This window comes from Rutidosis leptorrhynchoides, chromosome 2 (assembly GCF_046630445.1).
Source record: "Rutidosis leptorrhynchoides isolate AG116_Rl617_1_P2 chromosome 2, CSIRO_AGI_Rlap_v1, whole genome shotgun sequence".
Classification (NCBI taxonomy): Eukaryota; Viridiplantae; Streptophyta; class Magnoliopsida; order Asterales; family Asteraceae; genus Rutidosis; species Rutidosis leptorrhynchoides.
Genome location: NC_092334.1, coordinates 389,934,106 through 389,953,767, shown reverse-complemented (window position 1 = coordinate 389,953,767; position 19,662 = coordinate 389,934,106). Strand labels below are relative to the sequence as shown.

Here is a 19,662-nt window from a genome sequence, read left to right as displayed (position 1 = left end):
AAAACAACAAAATCTACTGGAAATACTAAAGTACCAACTTTAACTAGCATGTTCTCCATTATCCCTCTAGGATATTTTATTGATCTATCGGCTAGTTGTATGCTTATTCTGGTTGGTTTCAATTCTCCAAGGTCTAGTTTAGCGTATAGTGAATACGGCATTAGATTTATACTAGCACCTAAGTCTGCCAATGCTTCTATTGAACTAAGACTACCCAGAAAACATGGAATTGTGAAACTTCCTGGATCAGATAGTTTTTCTGGTATCTTATTCAACAGCACTGCTGAACAATTAGCATTCATAGTAACAGCCGAGAGTTCTTCCATTTTCTTTCTATTCGTGATTAGATCTTTCAAGAATTTAGCATATCTTGGCATTCCTGAAATCACATCAATGAAAGGAAGATTTACATTTATCTGTTTAAACATATCCAGGAATTTGGATTGCTCGGCTTCAAGTTTTTCTTTCTTCATTTTACTCGGGTAAGGAAGTGGTGGTTGGTATGGTTTAACATAAGGTTTAGCCTTAACTGTGTTATCTTCATTAACCTTTTCAACTACCGGTTCTTTTTCCTTATCTTGATCAGGTTGTGGTTCTTGTGGAGTAGGAATAGTTTCATCAGAAGTTACAGGTATTTCAGGTGGTTTAAGTGTTGTACCACTTCTTGTGGTAATAGCTTTAGCTGTTTCATTCCGGGGGTTAGCATTTGTATCGCTAGGTAGACTTCCCGGTTTTCTTTCACCTATTAACCTTGCTAGGTTACTTACTTCTTGTTCCAGATTTTGAATAGAAGCTTGTTGATTTCTAAATGCTTGAGCATTTTGTTCATTTGTTTGTTTCTGAGATGTGAAAAACTGTGTTTGAGTTTCAACTAGCTTTGTCATCATATCTTCTAAATTCGGCTTTTTATCATCGGTTTGTTGTGGTGGTTTGTTTTGAAAATTAGGTCTTTGCTGATTGTAAGTATTATTGGATACTTGTTGATTGCTAGGACCTTGTTGGTTGTTGTATGGAATATTTCGGTTATAATTCTGGTTTTGATTGTAAATCGGTCTTGGCGGTTGATAATTATTCTGATAATTATTTCCAGGCCTTTGGTTTATGTATGAAATATTCTCTCTTTGTTCCATTGTTAATTCAATACTGAGACAATCTTTTGTCAAATGTGGTCCTCCACACTGCTCACAACTAATTCGTATTGAGTGAATATCCTTAGTCATCTTTTCCATTCGTCTCTCGAAAGCATCTATCTTTGCCGAAATGGAATCTAAGTCATGGCTAGAATCGGCTCTAGCTGCTTTAGATGATCTAATGATATCTTTTTCTTGGTGCCACTCATGTGAGTGGGAAGCAGTATTATCAATAATTTTGTAAGCATCAGTTTCGGTTTTCTTCATAATAGAACCACCAGCTGCTATATCTATGTCTTTTCTTGTAGTGATGTCGCATCCTCGGTAGAATATTTGTACTATTTGACAGGTGTCTAAACCATGTTGCGGACATCCTCTTAACAACTTTCCATATCTTGTCCACGCCTCATATAGAGTTTCATTTGGCTTCTGTGTGAACGTAACAATTTCTGCTTGAAGTCTTACGGCTTTAGATGCAGGAAAAAATTGTTTAAGAAATTTATCAATTAAAACATCCCATGTATCAATCGCTCCTTCAGGTAACGATTCCAACCAATCTTTGGCTTCTCCCTTTAAAGTCCAGGGAAATAACATGAGATATATCTGTTCATCCTCCACTTCTCGTATTTTAAATAGTGTGCAGATCCTATTAAAGGTACGTAGATGTTCATTTGGATCTTCCTTCGGCGCACCACTAAATTGGCATTGATTAGTCACCATGTGTAGAATTTGTCCTTTGATTTCATAATCTGGCGCATTAATGTCTGGATGAGTAATTGCGTGACCTTGGCCAGTGCGTTTAGCTCTCATTCGGTCTTCCATACTTAAAGGTTCCAGATTCTCCATAATTGAATTTGTTGAATCGGTATCACTAGATGATTCTGATTTAATGGTTCGTTCCTCAACAATCTCTGTTTGAATGATTGGTGGTTCCGGAGGAAAGTTTAATGGTTCAGGATCTATGAACCGTTCCTGAATATTTTCTGGATTCTCAATTGTGAGGTCGGGTTCAAAAAATGGATTATCGGTAATTTGAACTGAAGTACTTGGTCGACTGGATGACGATTCTAAAGAAAAATCAACGGCGGTTATATTTGTTAAACGATGTCTTGATCGAGTTACAGGTGGTGAACGTACAAAAGGTGATGAACGTCTTGCTCGGTGCATCCACTGAATATCCTATTAGTTTTAAAAAGGAAAGAAAAATTATAATAAGTTATCCAATCAATAGACTTTTCTGATTTTGCCCACGTTTCGAATAGCCAAAAGATGCAGCAGAGGGGCAGGATTCGTTTGGTCTCAATATAATTGAGGACTGTTTGGCTCCAATAACCCGGTCCACGTACAAATCCAACTATTACTACGAACCAGAAAATTTTGATGTCTATTAATTTAACCACTTAAAATAAGTTTTCGTAATTTTAAGAAATTTAGATAAGAAGTAGAATAAAAATCTATGTCCTAAAAACTAGAATGGCGAGAAATAAGAAAGAAAAAGAGTTCGTCGAAAAAGGTCGAAAAAGAAAAAATGGTTGAAAAATAAAAGGTGACGGAAAAATAAAAGAAACTTATCAAAACTTAAAAATACTTAACTAACCTAACCTTATTACTACAACTAACTTAAAATTATAATCGCAAATTGAAATTACTAATTGGAATGATAATTGATACATAGTAAAAGGTCTAAAAATATTAAAGCTTACAAGGAAAAACTAAATCCCAAATGGAAATAACTTAAAAAGAAACTAAAACTTAAAAAGGCGTCGCAAAATTCTAAAGCACCTAAATCTTAGTCTAAAGAAAAAGCACTTAAGGAATTCTACGGCAAAGCCTAAAAATCTAGGAGTAAAAAAATAACTATAGCAAAAACTAAGTTTAAAATTAATTATGAGCTAAAAATACAAAAGTTATGCTACAACGATTAAAAAGGTACAAAATATAAAAATATACAAAAAGTTGTAAAAAGTACAATTTTTATAAAAATATTATTTTTATATTATTTATTTAATAAAACTACAAATTTTACAATTTTATAAAAACTAATTAATACTAAATACATAAATTAAATAAAAAGTAAAAATAAAACTAAAACTAATAATAATAATAATAATAATTAGGTTTTAATAATAATTAATTAATAATAACCGTAATTAATGCAGGTTTAGGGCTTCCTGTCGCCTGTCAGAAGGTCTCCGCGAGTCGCGGCAATTATTGAAGAAAACCCCGCGAGTCGCGGGGTTCAGAAATTCTGTTGACACCTGATAATTTTTACGCGTTTTCTTTATTTTTTTTTATTTTATTTTATGTTTTCTGTTTTTTTTTTTTTATATAAATAAAAGATGTTTAATAAAATTTATATTTTTATAAACTAAAATAGAAATAAAGAAACTTATAAAACTTAAATATTTAACAAAATCTTAAAAATACTAATATTTTTGTTTTTCTTTTTATATTTTTGAATAATTAAAACGTATTTTTACAAAAACGAATTTTAATAAAAGTAGATAAAAATCTTTTTTTTTTTTTTTTTATATTAGCGTTGCGCTTCCGGCTTTTAAGATAGTTCCCCGGCAGCGGCGCCAAAAATACTTGATGTTATGCGAGGTGTATATAAAATAGTTTATATTTTACTAGGAAAAACTATTAAATACAATACAATTTTACACAAGATATTTATTTATTTATAGAATGGATATACTTAAACCTTGCTACAACACTTATAGGCAGTGTACCTAATCGTACAGTAGTGTAGTTTTTAGTAAGTCCGGTTCGTTCCACAGGGAAATCTTTAAACAAAGCTCAACGCTATATTAGTTTACTTTTATAAAAATACAAATATATATATAAGTAATATTATTATTATAAAGGGGGGTTTTTACCGTTTAATGACCGGTTTGTCGATTTTAAAACTTTAGTCGCAGTTAAAACCTAATGTAAAATATAAAATAAATACAAGACTTAAATTAAAGCGTAAAGTAAATAACGATAATGAAATTGCGAATAATAAAATTGCGATAATTAAAAAGTACGATAATTAAAAGTGCGATTAAATAACAATAAATAAAAGTGCGATAATTAGAAGTGCAATTAAATATAAAATAAAGGAAATTAAATATGAAATAAAAGAATTATGCTTATTTAAACTTCCGTAATCATGATGTTTGACGTGTTGATTTTAGTTTTATGCCCATGGGTTAATTGTCCTTTGTCCTGGATTATTTAATATGTCCGTCTGGTTTTTGTCCATAACAGTCCATCAGTCATAAATATAAATTGCAAGTGTCCTTGTCAAATTATTATTATACCCGAAGTTAAATATTCCAACTAAATGGGGATTCGAATTGTAACAAGGTTTTAATACTTTGTTTAATGAATACACCAGGTTATCGACTGCGTGTAAACCAAGGTTTTACCACTTTGTTAACAATTACACCAATTACCCTTGAATGTAATTTCACCCCTGTTTTAATTATTCTAGTGGCTATTAATCCATTCCCGTGTCCGGTTAAATGAACGATTATTCGTACATATAAATACCCCGCCCATCGTGTCCGATTGAGTGTATATGGTAGTTTATAGGGACGCCCAATTGTAAATCTTTATATTAACATTAACAAACTTTCATTTAGTTAAACAAATATAAAGCCCATTAATAGCCCATAGTCTAATTTCCACAAGTGTCGTTCTTTTGTCCAAACCCCAATTATGGTACAAAGCCCAATTACCCAATTTTAGTAATTAGCCCAACATCATGATTACTTCGTTTTAAATAAGCATAATAATAACTTAGCTACGAGACATTAATATAAAAAGGTTGAACATAACTTACAATGATTAAAAATAGCGTAGTGTTACACGGACAGAATTTCGACTTACACCCTTACAACATTCGCTAACATACCCTTATTATTAGAATTATAATTAAAATTAAAATATAAATTATAAATATAAATATTAATTTTACGTATGAAGAGGAAGAAAAAAGATGATGAAATTTGATCAGAATTCGGTTGGCTTTATAGCCAGAGTTGAAAATTGGGGCTCCGCGACTCGCGGCAAAATGCCCTTAAAACTCCGCGAGTCGCGGAGATGTATTTACAGCTCACACCCTTGGAGTTTCTTGCTGCCGACGGTTTTTAATATATATATATATATAATATATATATAATTAATATAATTAATTATATATTATATTATATTTATATACATAGTTAACTTGTAATTTTTAGTCCGTTGCGTCGAGCGTTAAGAGTTGACTCTGGTCCCGGTTCCGGATTTTCGAACGTCCTCGCGTACAATTTAATATCTTGTACTTTGCGTTTTGAATCTTGTACTCTTGTGATTTCGAGACGTTTCTTATCAATAATTGGAACCTTTTTGATTGTCTTTTGTTCTTTTGAGCTTTTTGGTCGTTTGCGTCTTCAAATCGTCGAATCTGTCTTCTGTCTTCACCTTTTATTATTTAAACGAATATCACTTGTAAATAGAACAATTGCAACTAAAAGCTTGTCTTTCTTGAGGAATAATGCTATGAAATATATGTTCGTTTTTAGCATTATCACATATGTACCTAGTAAGACGTTGTTATAATGATAATCGTTATATATATCGTTTTCGAGTTTCTTAAATTAATAGTCTCATTTTTATGTATATAACTCATTGTTAAAATACCTAATGAGATACTTACTTATAATAAAATCATGTTAACTATATATATAACCATATATATGTCATCGTATAGTTTTTACAAGTTTTAACGTTCGTGAATCACCGGTCAACTTGGGTGGTCAATTGTCTATATGAAACCTATTTCAATTAATCAAGTCTTAACAAGTTTGATTACTTAACATGTTGGAAACACTTAATCATGTAAATAACAATTTCATTTAATATATATATATAAACATGGAAAAGTTCGGGTCACTACAAATGTAAGTAGGTGAACCCGGACATTGTTTTGGTGATAATCACCTAGGTTGTAGGTTGACTCGTTGTGCGGTGTACTTATGTACATTTATTATTACATTGTATATAGGTGTATATATATACAGATATCTATGTGATGCGGTGTCCTAGGGATGTATCTATTGGAGAGATTCGAATGTTTGACGGTTTTGAGTGATCAAGTTCGCGGTATGGACTTTGGTCATTCGGGTACCAGGAGTTATCGCATGTTATTTGGTGTGAATGTTGCGTCAGTCTGAGTAAAGTACTTTGCGTGACCATGTGAAAATGGTAAGGTACGCATTTGTAATAGTGACCGATCACCATTATTACGAAAGTGTATCTTGACATCAAGCATGACATGACGAGTACCGAACGGAGGAAACGTGACATGGTTGGGGTAGATTCGGGATAAATAAGGAATCTTTTATTGATTCCTAGGTTATAGTTGTATCGGGTGATGTGCTTGTTGTCACATCGAGTTCATTGCGAATCAGAAAGTGTTACGTTGGATTCGATTAGTTAAGTGAGTGAGCCAACTTACGAAAGAGTTGTGCATTTTGATCTATTCTATTCTAATATTTTTTTTTTCTTTTCTTTGGTTAATCTATTCTTTTCTCTTCTTTAGTTAATCATTTTTTTCTAACGAGTATTATGTATTATGTAACATATTAAAAATAATTTAATGTTAAAATTGACAGAAAGACCTCTATCTATACTTTCTATTAAATTTCTAAAATGATACATCATTAAATGTTTTTCCATTGTAAAAAAAATTAAAAAGAAAAAAGAAAAAAAAAATTCTAAGCATGGTGGGTGATGTCATTAACCTAAATAATTTTGAATTAAAATAAAATCTTATTAATTATTTTAATGATGTTATTAATAAGGATTATTCAAATTTATAAAAATTCAAAAATAAAGAGAGAAATTTTAACCCTCGAGGATGTCATTAAAATAATTAATTGTATTTAATGAAAATATTAACATTTAATTTTATAATATATCTCTTTATAGGGTTAATTACGTTATATATGTATGCGAATCGTATGTCTCAATAAAAGGTTATAATGTAGGTTTTTATGACAAAGAAAATAGTAGTTGTTATGTAAATAAGAAGAGAGAAATGGGAGAATGTATGTAGTTCATTTATTTTGACCAAGTTAAGTACATCAATATGTTTGTAAAAACGACAAGTTTCTTAGTCGGAATTCGTGGTTCCACGGCTCATTAAACTAAATGACTTTAGCATTTACATTCACTTAATATCTAAAACATATCATTAAACTGTTTCATGAAAACAAACCCGTGATTTCACGGGTCGTTTCAGTTAATATATAAGACAATAAATTTGAGACGCGAGAGTATTATTTATGAATTTTAAATTTCCAAATCTAGAACTTTTTATAAATACACATATACATATGTGTAAATTCGATCGAAAAATTAGGGTTAAATTAGTGAGTGTTTATTTATTTTTATTTGTTTATGTATTAAAATTAAAATTAAATTAAAATCAAAATTAAAATAATGTAATAACAACAACAATACGTTTGAATGAAAAAATGGATAAAGTATGAACCAACACCACCGATCAATGGATAATCAAAATATCAACCAACAAAGAGTTGAAACTGCTGCGACTCCGATGACGCGATTCTCGATTGATGACTGTAGCGATGATGACTCATGTCCAATTGTTATAAAAAGGCCGCGATTCAGCGAACCGGCGTCTCAATCGCGTATTGTAACAGAAGAAGAAGAAGAAGAAGAAGAATCAGATTCAGAAGGTTCTGAATGTGATGAAGATGATGAAATGGCGGATGATGACGGATTCGAGGCTGATGATTACAGTGATGGTGAAACAGCGGAGGCGGTGAATGTACCGGTACCGGAGGTGCAAAATCGTACGCCACCGGTGGTGATGACGACGGCGACATCATCTACCGAGGGTTTAAAACTGCCATATCAACAGATACCAATACCGAGAAGGATGGATACTGATTCGAATGCGTTTAATAATGCAAAAGAAGAGTTACAGGTTGTGTTGACTGATCCTGATGTATTGGATTGTCCGATTTGTTATGATCCTTTGTGCAGTCCTGTTTTCCAGGTACTATTTATATCTCTGTTTATTTATGTGTTTTGATTGAATTGTTGTTAACTGATGAATGATAATATTGTAGATTAGTTGATTTGTTATGAATCACTGATGTGTATAGGCCTAATTTATGTGTTATGCATAACTTAATACAATACATTTGATGGTAATCTGTACATATTTTGAGTCATAAGTTAATGTATTGAATGCCTAGGTTTTAAGTGGTCTTTGTAACTTATTTCATAAGAAAGGGAAGGGTTAATGGTTTAGATTATGCAAGTAATTGCGCTACCACAAGATGCGCATAGTGATGAAGGAATAGGGGGAAAATGGGTGTTACTAAGCATTACTTGTTATAATACATCAATTATTGAAGTAGAAGTCAAGAAATGGTGGCTAACAATTTTATATAATTCACAAAAGTCAAATATGTAACACTATTTGTAGTATAAATATGCATCAATATGTACAAGATAAATACACCATTCTTGAATAAGAATTTAATCTCTTCTTTCTTCCTTCATATTAGTATCTTCTTTCATAATTAGTAAAATATATGCCATATAAAGTATTAAAATTATAACACGTTATCAGCACGAAGAGCTCTCGTCGGTCACCATCCTCCATAATTGAAACTGCCGGAAGATCTTGAAAACTCTGATGTGTCTTCTGATCAAGAATTTATCAGCTTGTGTTCTTCCACTACTGAGTTATACTCATCAGGTATTCCAAAAGGTTGTTGACTTCATTTAATTTACATTTGACTTAATTAATTAATAAGAAAATCATTTTATATACGAATCAAAAGAATATAAGATTGAAGCAAGAATCCGTACCTGGAATATTAATTGTATGTAGTGTTCTTGCGATTTGTTAAATTATTACTCCATACTAGTTTGTAACTACCTTCGAAGTCAAAGAAAAAGCCTTCGACTATAAAAATTTTTTCAAAACAAGATATCCACAATAATTGTTATATATTTAAAATCAAAATAATTATATATTCAGTAACTTGTCTTTTTCGCTTACATGTTACTGCCGACAGTCTTGTGCTTTGTTAGGCTTGTACCTTTTTGCATTATAATTTGTACATTAAGCGATTTGACTGTATTTGCATTTCCATGATCTTCAAATGGTTGAAACTTGAATTAGAAATTCCTGTGCAATACTTGTTTACGATATAATTTTACTAAATGAACTAAGAAATAAAAATAGAAACAGGACGTAAGTGTTTTGTGTGTGAGAGTATCTTCTATCCTCTCCTTTTACATACATATGTGTGTCTATATATATATAATATGAATACATATTTGTAGTAGGCCTCAATTATTTTTCTCACTCTATAATGCAATTTTTATTTTTCTGATTAGTACTTGGTAGGGTCCATTGCTAGCACCATCATACTAGTGTAGATTATTATTGAAACTAATTTGAAAAATGATATGATACTAAAGTAACGAAAATTACGGGATTGTGTTGATTTTTGGTTAACCGTTGGGTTCCACAACTTTGCAAAGTGATAATAATTGGTTGGCATGTGCAAATCCACGTACAACATGTGGTCAAGACCATATGCTAGCATCATTTGTTATTGATGATTATCATTATTAATAATTCCCTATAAAATATAAGGTATTGATAACTAATATACTCCGTAGTAGATGATTAAGATATATAGAGATTTATTTAAAGATATCAATCACTTTTACTTTTGATCATCTTTAGTTAGCTTTTAAGATAATTTGTAACGTGTGTTCAATAATGTTATTGGTTGGAGATAACTTTTTCAAAATTAATATTCCGATCAAAACACATTTAACTTAATTAATTTTAGTCCTTATTTACTTTATATCTTGGTTGAAAAAACTTAAAAATTACTGTAATAACAATAAGGAATTAGTTAATGTTAATAGTTACTGTATAATTTATAATCATTTTATAACATATAATATATGATATAATATAATATATTTCAATAAAACTCTTTGCTAGAACGTACATAGTTTATATATAAATTTCAATTATAATATCCATATAATCTGATAGAGAATGGTTTCGGTAATGGTATAAGAGTATAAGACACACTAATAAAGAAAAAAATTACTCTGTATATCGTCTTAGAATTTTTTTTTAATAAAAGGTGACGTTTTGACGTGAATATCTTGGTAGAGTGGTACTTTATTCTTGAGTAATAATTTACGAGTATATAAATTGGCCAGAAAAGTTAAGATTAGACGGCATGTTGTTGCTGTTTGTTAGATATTAGGTTCGGGTTTTCGTCCGAAAATGTGTATTACTAGTATTCTAGTCTAAGAACTATAGTTTTTGATTGGCTATTACCTAGATAACCATTTAACTATGGTGTCTAGATTAGAAACTAACTCTATATATATGCTTCAAAGGACTGGAGTTTATATAGTTGGAAAAATAAAGACCATGTATGTTATTAAGTCTTATATAGTACTCCGTAACCTTTATTAAAAAAAATTATGCAAATAATAGAGGTTAACTAATACAACTAAAACTCCATCCAAATATATGTTTATTAGGTGTTATCATTTATGTAGTGCGGATTGTAACTTGTTTGCAGCTAATAATATTTGATTATCTTGATGAAATATTTACTCATTATTTACTTATCTTATTTGAAGTTTTAATCTTGCTGAAATACAATATCAATTAGATGATAGAGATCTATGTATTGCGGATAGTGGTAACATACACACTATGATCAAATCTAAGAAATATTTCATTGATTTAAATCAAATGAAGGAATTATAAATGCTATATCAGGTCTTGCAAACTTGATACAAGGAACGGAAAGAGCAAAAATTCATATTACCAAATGGTACGAATTTTCTGATAAACAATGTCTTGTTTTTCTCCTAAATCAAAGAGAAATTTGTTAAGTTTCTCTGATATATATTATAATGAATATGATTATCAGTCAATGATAGTCGGAAATGAGAAATATCTATGTAGCACCGCAACGCATATGATGAAAAGCACATATGGTGACTAATGAAAAGTATATATGGTGATTAATGAAAAGTACATATGGTGATTAATGAAAAGTACATATGGTGATTAATGAAAAGCACATATAGTGATTAATGAAAAGAATATCGAGAAAGAATCACCAATGTTTCTTGAATGAATTCAAGGTTATATATATGGACCAATTCATCCATCATGTGGACCATTTTGATATTTCATGGTTCTAATAGACGCATCTAGCGGATGGTCTCATGTTTGTGTGTTATCAAGCCGTAATATGGCATTTGCAAAGTTTCTTGCACAAATTATTAAATTGAGAACACATTATTCTGATTACACCATTAAAAAGGATGAGACTTGATAATGTTGGTGAGTTAACATCTCAAGCATTTAATGATTATTATATGTCTACAGGGATTGTTGTTGAACATCCAGTTGCTCATGTGCATACACAAAATTGGTTTAGCTGAATCAATAGATAAACGCTTGCAGCTAATAATTAGACAATTGGAAATGAGTACAAAACTCTCAATATTTATATGGGGACATGTAAATTTACATGATGCGACATTAATTCGCATTAAACCAAGTGCAAGTCATAAATATTCTCCATTACCAACTTAATTTTGGTCAAGAGCCAAATATTTTCCATCTTAGAACATTTAGTTGTGCAGTGTATTTTTAATTACACCACCACAACAAATGGTTTCTCAAAGAAGGATGGAAATATATGTTGGATATGAAACATCTTCAATCATAAGATATATTGAACCCATGACGGGTGATGTTTTTACAGCACGTTTTACTGATTATTATTTTAATGAAAAATTGTTCCCTAGATTAGGGGGAGAAATGAAAAAAAAAAATAAATAAAATGATGTTTCATGATGTGAACATCAATCAAGGTATCTTGATACTCGCACAAAAGAATGCGAAACGAAAGTTCAAAAATAATGCATATGCAATAACTTGCAAATCGATTACGTGATGCATTTAAAGATACAAAAAGAGTGACTAAATCATATATAATAGCAGTAAATGCTCCAGCTCGAATTGAAATTCCAAAAGCTGGCAATAATGTCACTCTTGAGTCTTTGCCACGCATGAAACGTGGAAGATCAATTGGTTCCGAAGATAAAAATTCTCTAAAAGAAAATCAGCTGATAATGAGGTAAAATAAAGTGTTCAATAAGAACCAAATATCAATACTCCTTCTGCAGAGGATATTGATAATAAATACAGAAATTGCAATAAACTATGCAATATTATAGAACTGAAACGGAATAAAAAAAATATTGATGAGAATTTTTCATATAATGACATCATGTTTAAAGATGATGATCTAGAACCAAATTTGTCATTGAGTGTCAAAATAGACATGACTGAGCTCAATGGAAAGGAGCAATACGAGCTGAATTAGAATCGCTCGATAAAAGAAAAGTTTTCGGATCAATCGTTATCACTTTTAAAGAATATTGATGATAATTTTTCATATAATGACATCATGAATAAAGATGATGATCTAGAACCAAATTTGTCATTGAGTGTCAAAATAGACATGACTGAGCTCAATGGAAAGGAGCAATACGAGCTGAATTAGAATCGCTCGATAAAAGAAAAGTTTTCGGATCAATCGTTATCACTTTTAAAGAATATTGATGAGAATTTTTCATATAATGACATCATGAATAAAGATGATGATCTAGAACCAAATTTGTCATTGAGTGTCAAAATAGACATGACTGAGCTCAATGGAAAGGAGCAATACGAGCTGAATTAGAATCGCTCGATAAAAGAAAAGTTTTCGGATCAATCGTTATCACTTTTAAAGATGTGAAACGTATGAGATACAAATGAATTTTTATCCGAAAAAGAAATGTGCAAATGAAGTTACAAGACAAAACTAGACTTGTAACTCAAGATTTCCCACAAAGACCGGAAATGAATTATGAGGAAAACTTATCCTCCTATGGATACAATTAGTTATTAGATACTTAATCAACCTGGTAGTTACTTAAATGCATCTCATGGATGTTGTAACTACTTATCTGTATGGATCACTTGATAGTGATATACATGAATATACCTGAAGGGTTTAAGGTATCATAAGCATCTAATGCAAAACCCAAGGGAATGTATTCTATTAAATTACAAAGATTTTTATGGGTCTATACAATCGGGAAGTATGTGGTATAACCGATTAAATGACTACTTGATAAGAAAAGTGTATACAAATAATCTTATTTGCACATGTGTTCTTACTTAGAAAACAATGTCTGGATATGTGATTGTAAGTTGTTTATGAAACAAATAAAGAGATCAGTATTACCTTGGATTACAAATTGAGCATATGCCTAATGTTTTACTTGTACATCAAACAACTTACACCGAAAAGTTTTTAAAACGTTTTAATATGGACAAGACAAAAACCATTAAGTATTTCTATGGTTGTTAGATCTCAATATTGATACTGATCCATTTCATCCTCTAGAAGATCATGAAGATCTTCTTGGTTGAGAAGTTCCATATTTTAGTAAAATTGGGGCTCTTATGTATCTTACAAATTGTACAAGACCTGACATTTCTTTTGCAGTTAATTTGTTGGCAAGGTTCAGCTCAGTTCCCACCAAAAGATACTGGAATGAGATCAAACACATATCTCGATACCTTCGAGGAACTACTGATTTAGGATTATTTTATTCTAACGAATCAAAACAAGATTTGGTTGATTATGCAGATACAGGTCATTCATCAAATCCTCATAAAGATAAATCTCAAACTCGATATGTATTCCTAAATGGAGTTACCACAAAATCATGGCGTTCTCAAAAACAAACACTTGTTGCAACATCATCAAATTATGCCGAAGTGATTGCATTACATGAAGCCACTCGGGAATGTTTTTTTTTTTTTTTTTGGTTGAGATCAATGACACAACTCATTAATGATTCTTGTGGACTAGAACGCAATAAAAGTCCAACAACTATCTATGAAGATAATGCAGCTTGCATAGCACAGATGAAAGAAGGGTATATCAAAAGTGACCGAACAAAACACATACCTCCTAGATTCTTCTCATACACTCAAAATCTCATTAAGGCCAACCAGATTGAAATGAGATACGTTCAATCAACAACTCTGCTGATCTTTATACCAAAACACTGTCAACTGCTATTTCCAGAACACACGTTCACAATATTGGCATGAGTCAAGTTCAAAAGATGTGAGGACTCAATGATGTCTACTTGAGGGGGAGTCAACCTTATACTGCACTCTTTTTCCCTTAGCTAAAGTTTTTATCCCACTGGGTTTTTCTTTAGCAAGGTTTTTAATGAGGCAGTACAAGTTGTTCGCTACTAAAATTGTCATCCAAGGGGGAGTGTTATAATACATCAATTATTGAAGTAGAAGTCAAGAAATGGTGGCTAACAATTTTATATAATTCACAAAAGTCAAATATGTAACACTATTTGTAGTATAAATATGCATCAATATGTACAAGATAAATACACCATTCTTGAATAAGAATTTAATCTCTTCTTTCTTCCTTCATATTAGTATCTTCTTTCATAATTAGTAAAATATATGCCATATAAAGTATTAAAATTATAACATTACTGCATTAGAAGATGTATTTTTTTGTTTTTTTCGTGCTGTGACCTTTTTGTAATTAATGTATTTGGATACCTGAAAGATATTGAATCTTTGATTGCCCGATGCATTCTCTGTGAGGATCTTAGAATGCGGGAGCGGGTATGCACTAGGGAGTATGGGCGGAGAACAATCCGAGGTGTTTATCAGGTCGGATTTTGGGTTCTTCAATTCAAGTATTTTTAGTTGAAGCTATTTTAGTAGGTAACTCAAAAGTTAAGTGAATCAAGATTGAACTGAACCAACCTAAACTGCATTCGGCTTGACTTCAACATTCAAGCTTAAATTCCTAATTTGAGTTCTCTGTCCTCATCTTTGAAAAATATAAATGAATTTGATTAATTAAAATAAACTTGTTGAATATAGTAACGATTCTTCAAATAGTTATTTCACGAAGGGAAAGAAAAAGAAGAGTAAGGAAATCCCTATTCGTCTAGAGTTAAACGGAAGTCTATTGAATGATTTTATGTAGTTAGATTTTGTGATCAAAGGGAAACAAACAAAGAAGGAAACATACGAAATGAGAAGGATCCAAGAATATACGGAGTAAGTAAGAAGGAACTGAAATTAAAAAATAACTAAAAGTTTTTGTAATAATGACCTCGATGCATAAAGATCATTCACAAAACATCCCCTATGTATACAAAGCACTTTAAATAAAGGTCTTATAATATTCTTTAAATTACACTTAAATAGTTGATTAATAATCAAGTTAGTACAGTAGTTAAAACATATAAGTCATTTTTCTTATAATTAAATCTTAATTTTACCTTCGAATCGTAATTCGTGTTCTTGTTGAGGGATGATTTGTTGATACTTTAATTTTCTTATGATTTTGAACACTGCAACATGTACTTCATGATTCCACTCTGTCATTCTGATCCGATGAATCCTTCTGGTATTTTATGTGAGCATTATCGTCATTGTAAACTGCAGCAGGAGTCTCATTCAATGAGTTAGCGTCCATAGTTTTGATTATCTCGATTCAAGGAAGCTGCTAATAACATTACTGATTATCTTTAGTTTTTAGTTCATATTTGTCTCTCTCTGTTTTTTCCTATAGATATGAAAGTTCAACATGGGACCCTAGGGAGCATTAGTAAGCAACAAATAGAAACCATGTGGGGAACTCTCTGTTTTCTACTAATATTTTGAGGTTACTTTCTTATTTTCTTTAGACAATGATATCAAAGGGTATGTTGTGTTTGCAGTTATGAGTAACTCTCTCTAATTTAAACATCTTTGTACAAACATATAGTGTTATTTTTAAAAAAAAAATTCTCTAATTCACGACAATCCATCTTTGTGTTTTCTCCCGAATGGTAAACATCCTAGTTTAAATGGAAGCAACATCATATAATAGTCTAACAGATAAGCAGAAGAGTGATGATATTGGTAAAACATTACGGAGTACAATGCAATTTAATTCCTTTATCGTGTCACTAATTACATGTACATGATGACAATTAATTTTTATTTTTATGTCATTGTAGTGTGAGAATGGCCATATAGCCTGCAATTCATGCTGCTCAAAGATAAAGAGAAAATGTCCTTCTTGCTACTTGCCAATTGGTTATAACCGATGTCGAGCTATCGAAAAGGTCATCGAATCAGTCAAAATATCATGCAAAAACGCTCCGTATGGTTGCTATAAAACTATGAATTACAGCAAAAAAGACGAGCACGAACAAACGTGTCCCTACGTCAAATGCTTTTGTCCTCACCCATCTTGTCCCTTTGCTTCTTCTTCCGAAAACCTCTATTTTCACTTCGGCAAACAACATGCTGACTCAATTACCCGTTTCACCTACAACACAACCTTCACTCTTTCTATACAACGTACTAGCAAACACATGTTTCTTCAAGAACAAAACGAAAGTGTTATTTTTATTCTCAATCATGAAGTTAAAGAACACGGGCGCTCTTTCAGTGTTGATTGTGTTGGTCCAAGTTCGTTAAAAACATCTTTTGTGTGTCATCTGACTGCTAAAAAAATGGAGGCAATTTTATCGTTGCAATGTGTGCCAGAGATGTATACAAAGTGGTCTGACAATACACCCAAAAAATATATTTTAACGGTCCCGTCTAACTTCTCGCTCTCCAATGGAGTTCTGTCGCTAGGTGTCCGCATAAAGAAAGCTGAGTCATCTGTATGAACGACGTCTTGTCTGGTAAGTGTTGTTTTATTCTTGTTGTAGTAGTTACATGTAATGCAAACTTGTTGTTTTCTACTTTTCTTTAAGTTGTGGCTGAATAACTTTTAAATTTAGTATTTAAAATTCATTTTCAGTTATGGTATCTCATTAGATGAATGGTGTTATTTTTGGTTCTGATGATCGGTTTTTAACCAAGGCTAAAGGTAGGCTTAATTGCTGGGTGATGCGGGTTAACTATAAAAAGTGTCAGTAAGTTAAGTTAATTTGGAAGATGATAGAAAGTTAGTTAGTAGCAAATGTTAAAGAAATAAACCAAGATTTCAAGTATGTTACTCGCAGAGTCGCAGGGCATGTGAAGGTAGTCCGTATGTAGTTTGACTGATTGAGTCATATGTTAGTGCCTAGTCGACTTGTGATCAATTCAAATTAGTAGGTTTATGGTCTTGTTTTTGCTTAACCATGAATAGTCAAGGTCTAGTTACCTAATCCTTCCTGAATTAACCAATTGGCCCCATACCCTTATTTGTAACCTCTTCATGCCCCTGTTCTCTGCATATGCATTATTTGTCATTATAGCATCTAGCAGTCGTAGCTATGTCATGTTTTGAAATGAGTTTATCCTTTTTAAGAGGGAAATGTATTGCACTCGTAATACAAAGTAATGATTTTTCAGAATATTTTGTAACATGATGATGAAAAGTCTACTAATATCCGAATTTCCACTTCTAAACTCCAAGCACCTTGTAATGTCTTAAAAATATGTATTGGGCATGTTTCAACAGGAGGTTTTCGAAACTTTTGGATGTTTTTGGTGTCACCTGAACATTGGTTCTACCTTAATACGGAGTAGTGTTTAAACTATCTATGATGGACAAGAATTTGAGATGATGATGAGATGCATTAGTGTATCTAGAACATTTACTCTCAATTTACAATATTATCGTGAAAAAAATCATCAGTTTCGTAATTTGAAGCCACACAAAGTAATACAGCTGATGAACGTAATCATAATTTGAATATTGAGTAGACTCTGACCGCTAGTCCGCTACACAATTCTATAGAGAACACTATGTGTTTTAATTTCTCATGATCAGGAGCAATTAGATAAATTCACGAAATAGGTGAATTAGCAAGATAAAAACATCGTTGAGATAGTACATAATGCATTTCATCTAAATCTCATCTACTGAAGAAGGGTCACATTGTATTGTATTGATAACTATTTAGACATCTTAATCTCATCTGTTGAAAAAGGGCCACGATAATTATTCAAATTACGCTCCATTAGGTTTGAACACGTGAATTTAGGGACGTTTTCCCATATTAGTCTGTCTTAGTTACTTAATACTAGAATTATTATAATTATTATAATTATTATATTATATTATATTATATTCCATACTAAATACGAATCTTCAATTGAAAGAAATGTTCCAACTCCGACAATCCCACACAATATCTTGTCATTTCAACATGATATATAGGGGTGACTGGCGAGAATATGGACGTTCAAAGAGGAAAGGCGTGATAATGTGGCTGTTCAAAATGATATATATATATAAACGAATACAGGGGTTGCGCCTTAGATGTTCAAAGAGGAAAGGCGTGATAATCCGACAGTAACAAACTTGCTGTTGAGGTGTAGGCTTCTTTAATCGGCAGATTACTTGATGACCAAGTTAGGGTTTGGCCAGCCCTAATTTGTTTGGGCCGATTTTAGGGTTACTTAGATTAGGGTTTTGCTTAATCCTTTTCTTCTATAAATACTCTCTCATTGTACTTGTAAATTATCACCTCCAAAATTAATAAAATACTCTCTAGTTCCAAAGTGGATGTAAGTTTCACATCGAAACTGAACCACTATAATTCTTGGGTCTTTATTATTTTTCTGTGTTTTATTCTTTTTCGGCTATTGTGTGTGTGTGATTATTTTCGCAGGTTATCTCCTAACAACTGGTATCTAGAGCCAGGTTCTAAACACTAGCCGATTGCATCAGGTCTGTTGCTGCTATTACAGACCGAGTCTGCTGCTGCTGCTGTTACAGATCAGTTCGATCTGCTGCTGCTATTTTTTTTTAATCTAGGTTAAGCCCTAGCCGTTAATTATAGCAGCCCTAACAGCTGATCCAGACCTGCTGTTCCTTTTTTTTTGGTTCTAACAGCCGCTGCTCAGGAACCATAGCTGATTACAGCCGTTTACAGGTCAAACCCTAGCCGTCACCAACAGCTGTTGTTGTTACGATTAAGCCCCCTGCAGCAGATCACGGCTGCCGCCATTTTTTTTTCTGGTCATCACAGCTGCTACTATTTCACAGGAGTGTTTTCTTTGCTGCTGTCCACTAGATCTAATAAAGCTTTTACAATGGCAGAAGAAGGAAGGATTAAAATCGACAAGTTTGATGGGCAAGATTTTGGGTTGTGGAAGATGCAGGTTGAAGACTTGTTATGTCAGAAGGATCTGATAGATGCTTTGAATGAGAATAAACCAGAAAAATTGAAAGACGATGAATGGAAGACGCTTGACAGGAAAGCCCTAGCTGTTGTCAGGCTCACGCTGACAAAAAGTGTTGCCTTTAACATTGTGAACGAAACCACTACACATGGTTTAATGAAGACCTTAGCAAATATGTATGAGAAGCCGTCTGCTTCTAACAAGGTGTTTTTGATCAGACAGTTGGTAAAC

The 19,662-nt window shown here is 31.9% G+C and overlaps 1 protein-coding gene and 1 long non-coding RNA gene across 2 annotated transcripts; one reads left to right on the top strand and one right to left on the bottom strand.

Annotated features, from left to right (window-relative positions):
• Window positions 1–7,631: 7,631 nt before the first annotated feature.
• Window positions 7,632–17,112, top strand: LOC139894475 (E3 ubiquitin-protein ligase SINA-like 7). The gene is made up of 2 exons (XM_071877797.1): window positions 7,632–8,187; window positions 16,317–17,112. Exons 1-2 carry the CDS (start codon window positions 7,651–7,653, stop codon window positions 16,977–16,979), a joined length of 1,200 nt encoding a protein of 399 aa, XP_071733898.1. The 5' UTR covers window positions 7,632–7,650; the 3' UTR covers window positions 16,980–17,112.
• LOC139894476 (uncharacterized) lies at window positions 8,626–9,249 on the bottom strand. The gene is made up of 3 exons (XR_011775028.1): window positions 9,205–9,249; window positions 9,012–9,108; window positions 8,626–8,918 (listed from the first exon to the last, which is right to left on the bottom strand). It is a non-coding gene; the product is annotated as an uncharacterized lncRNA (long non-coding RNA).
• Window positions 17,113–19,662: the final 2,550 nt, after the last annotated feature.

What these genes read in the sequence shown, in the direction of transcription:
- LOC139894475 (XM_071877797.1), top strand. Translation starts at nt 7,651, where the DNA reads ATGAACCAACACCACCGATCAATGGATAATCAAAATATCAACCAACAA. An exon ending in TGTGCAGTCCTGTTTTCCAG is followed by an intron (nt 8,188 to 16,316) that starts GTACTATTTATA and finishes ATGTCATTGTAG; the next exon opens with TGTGAGAATGGCCATATAGC.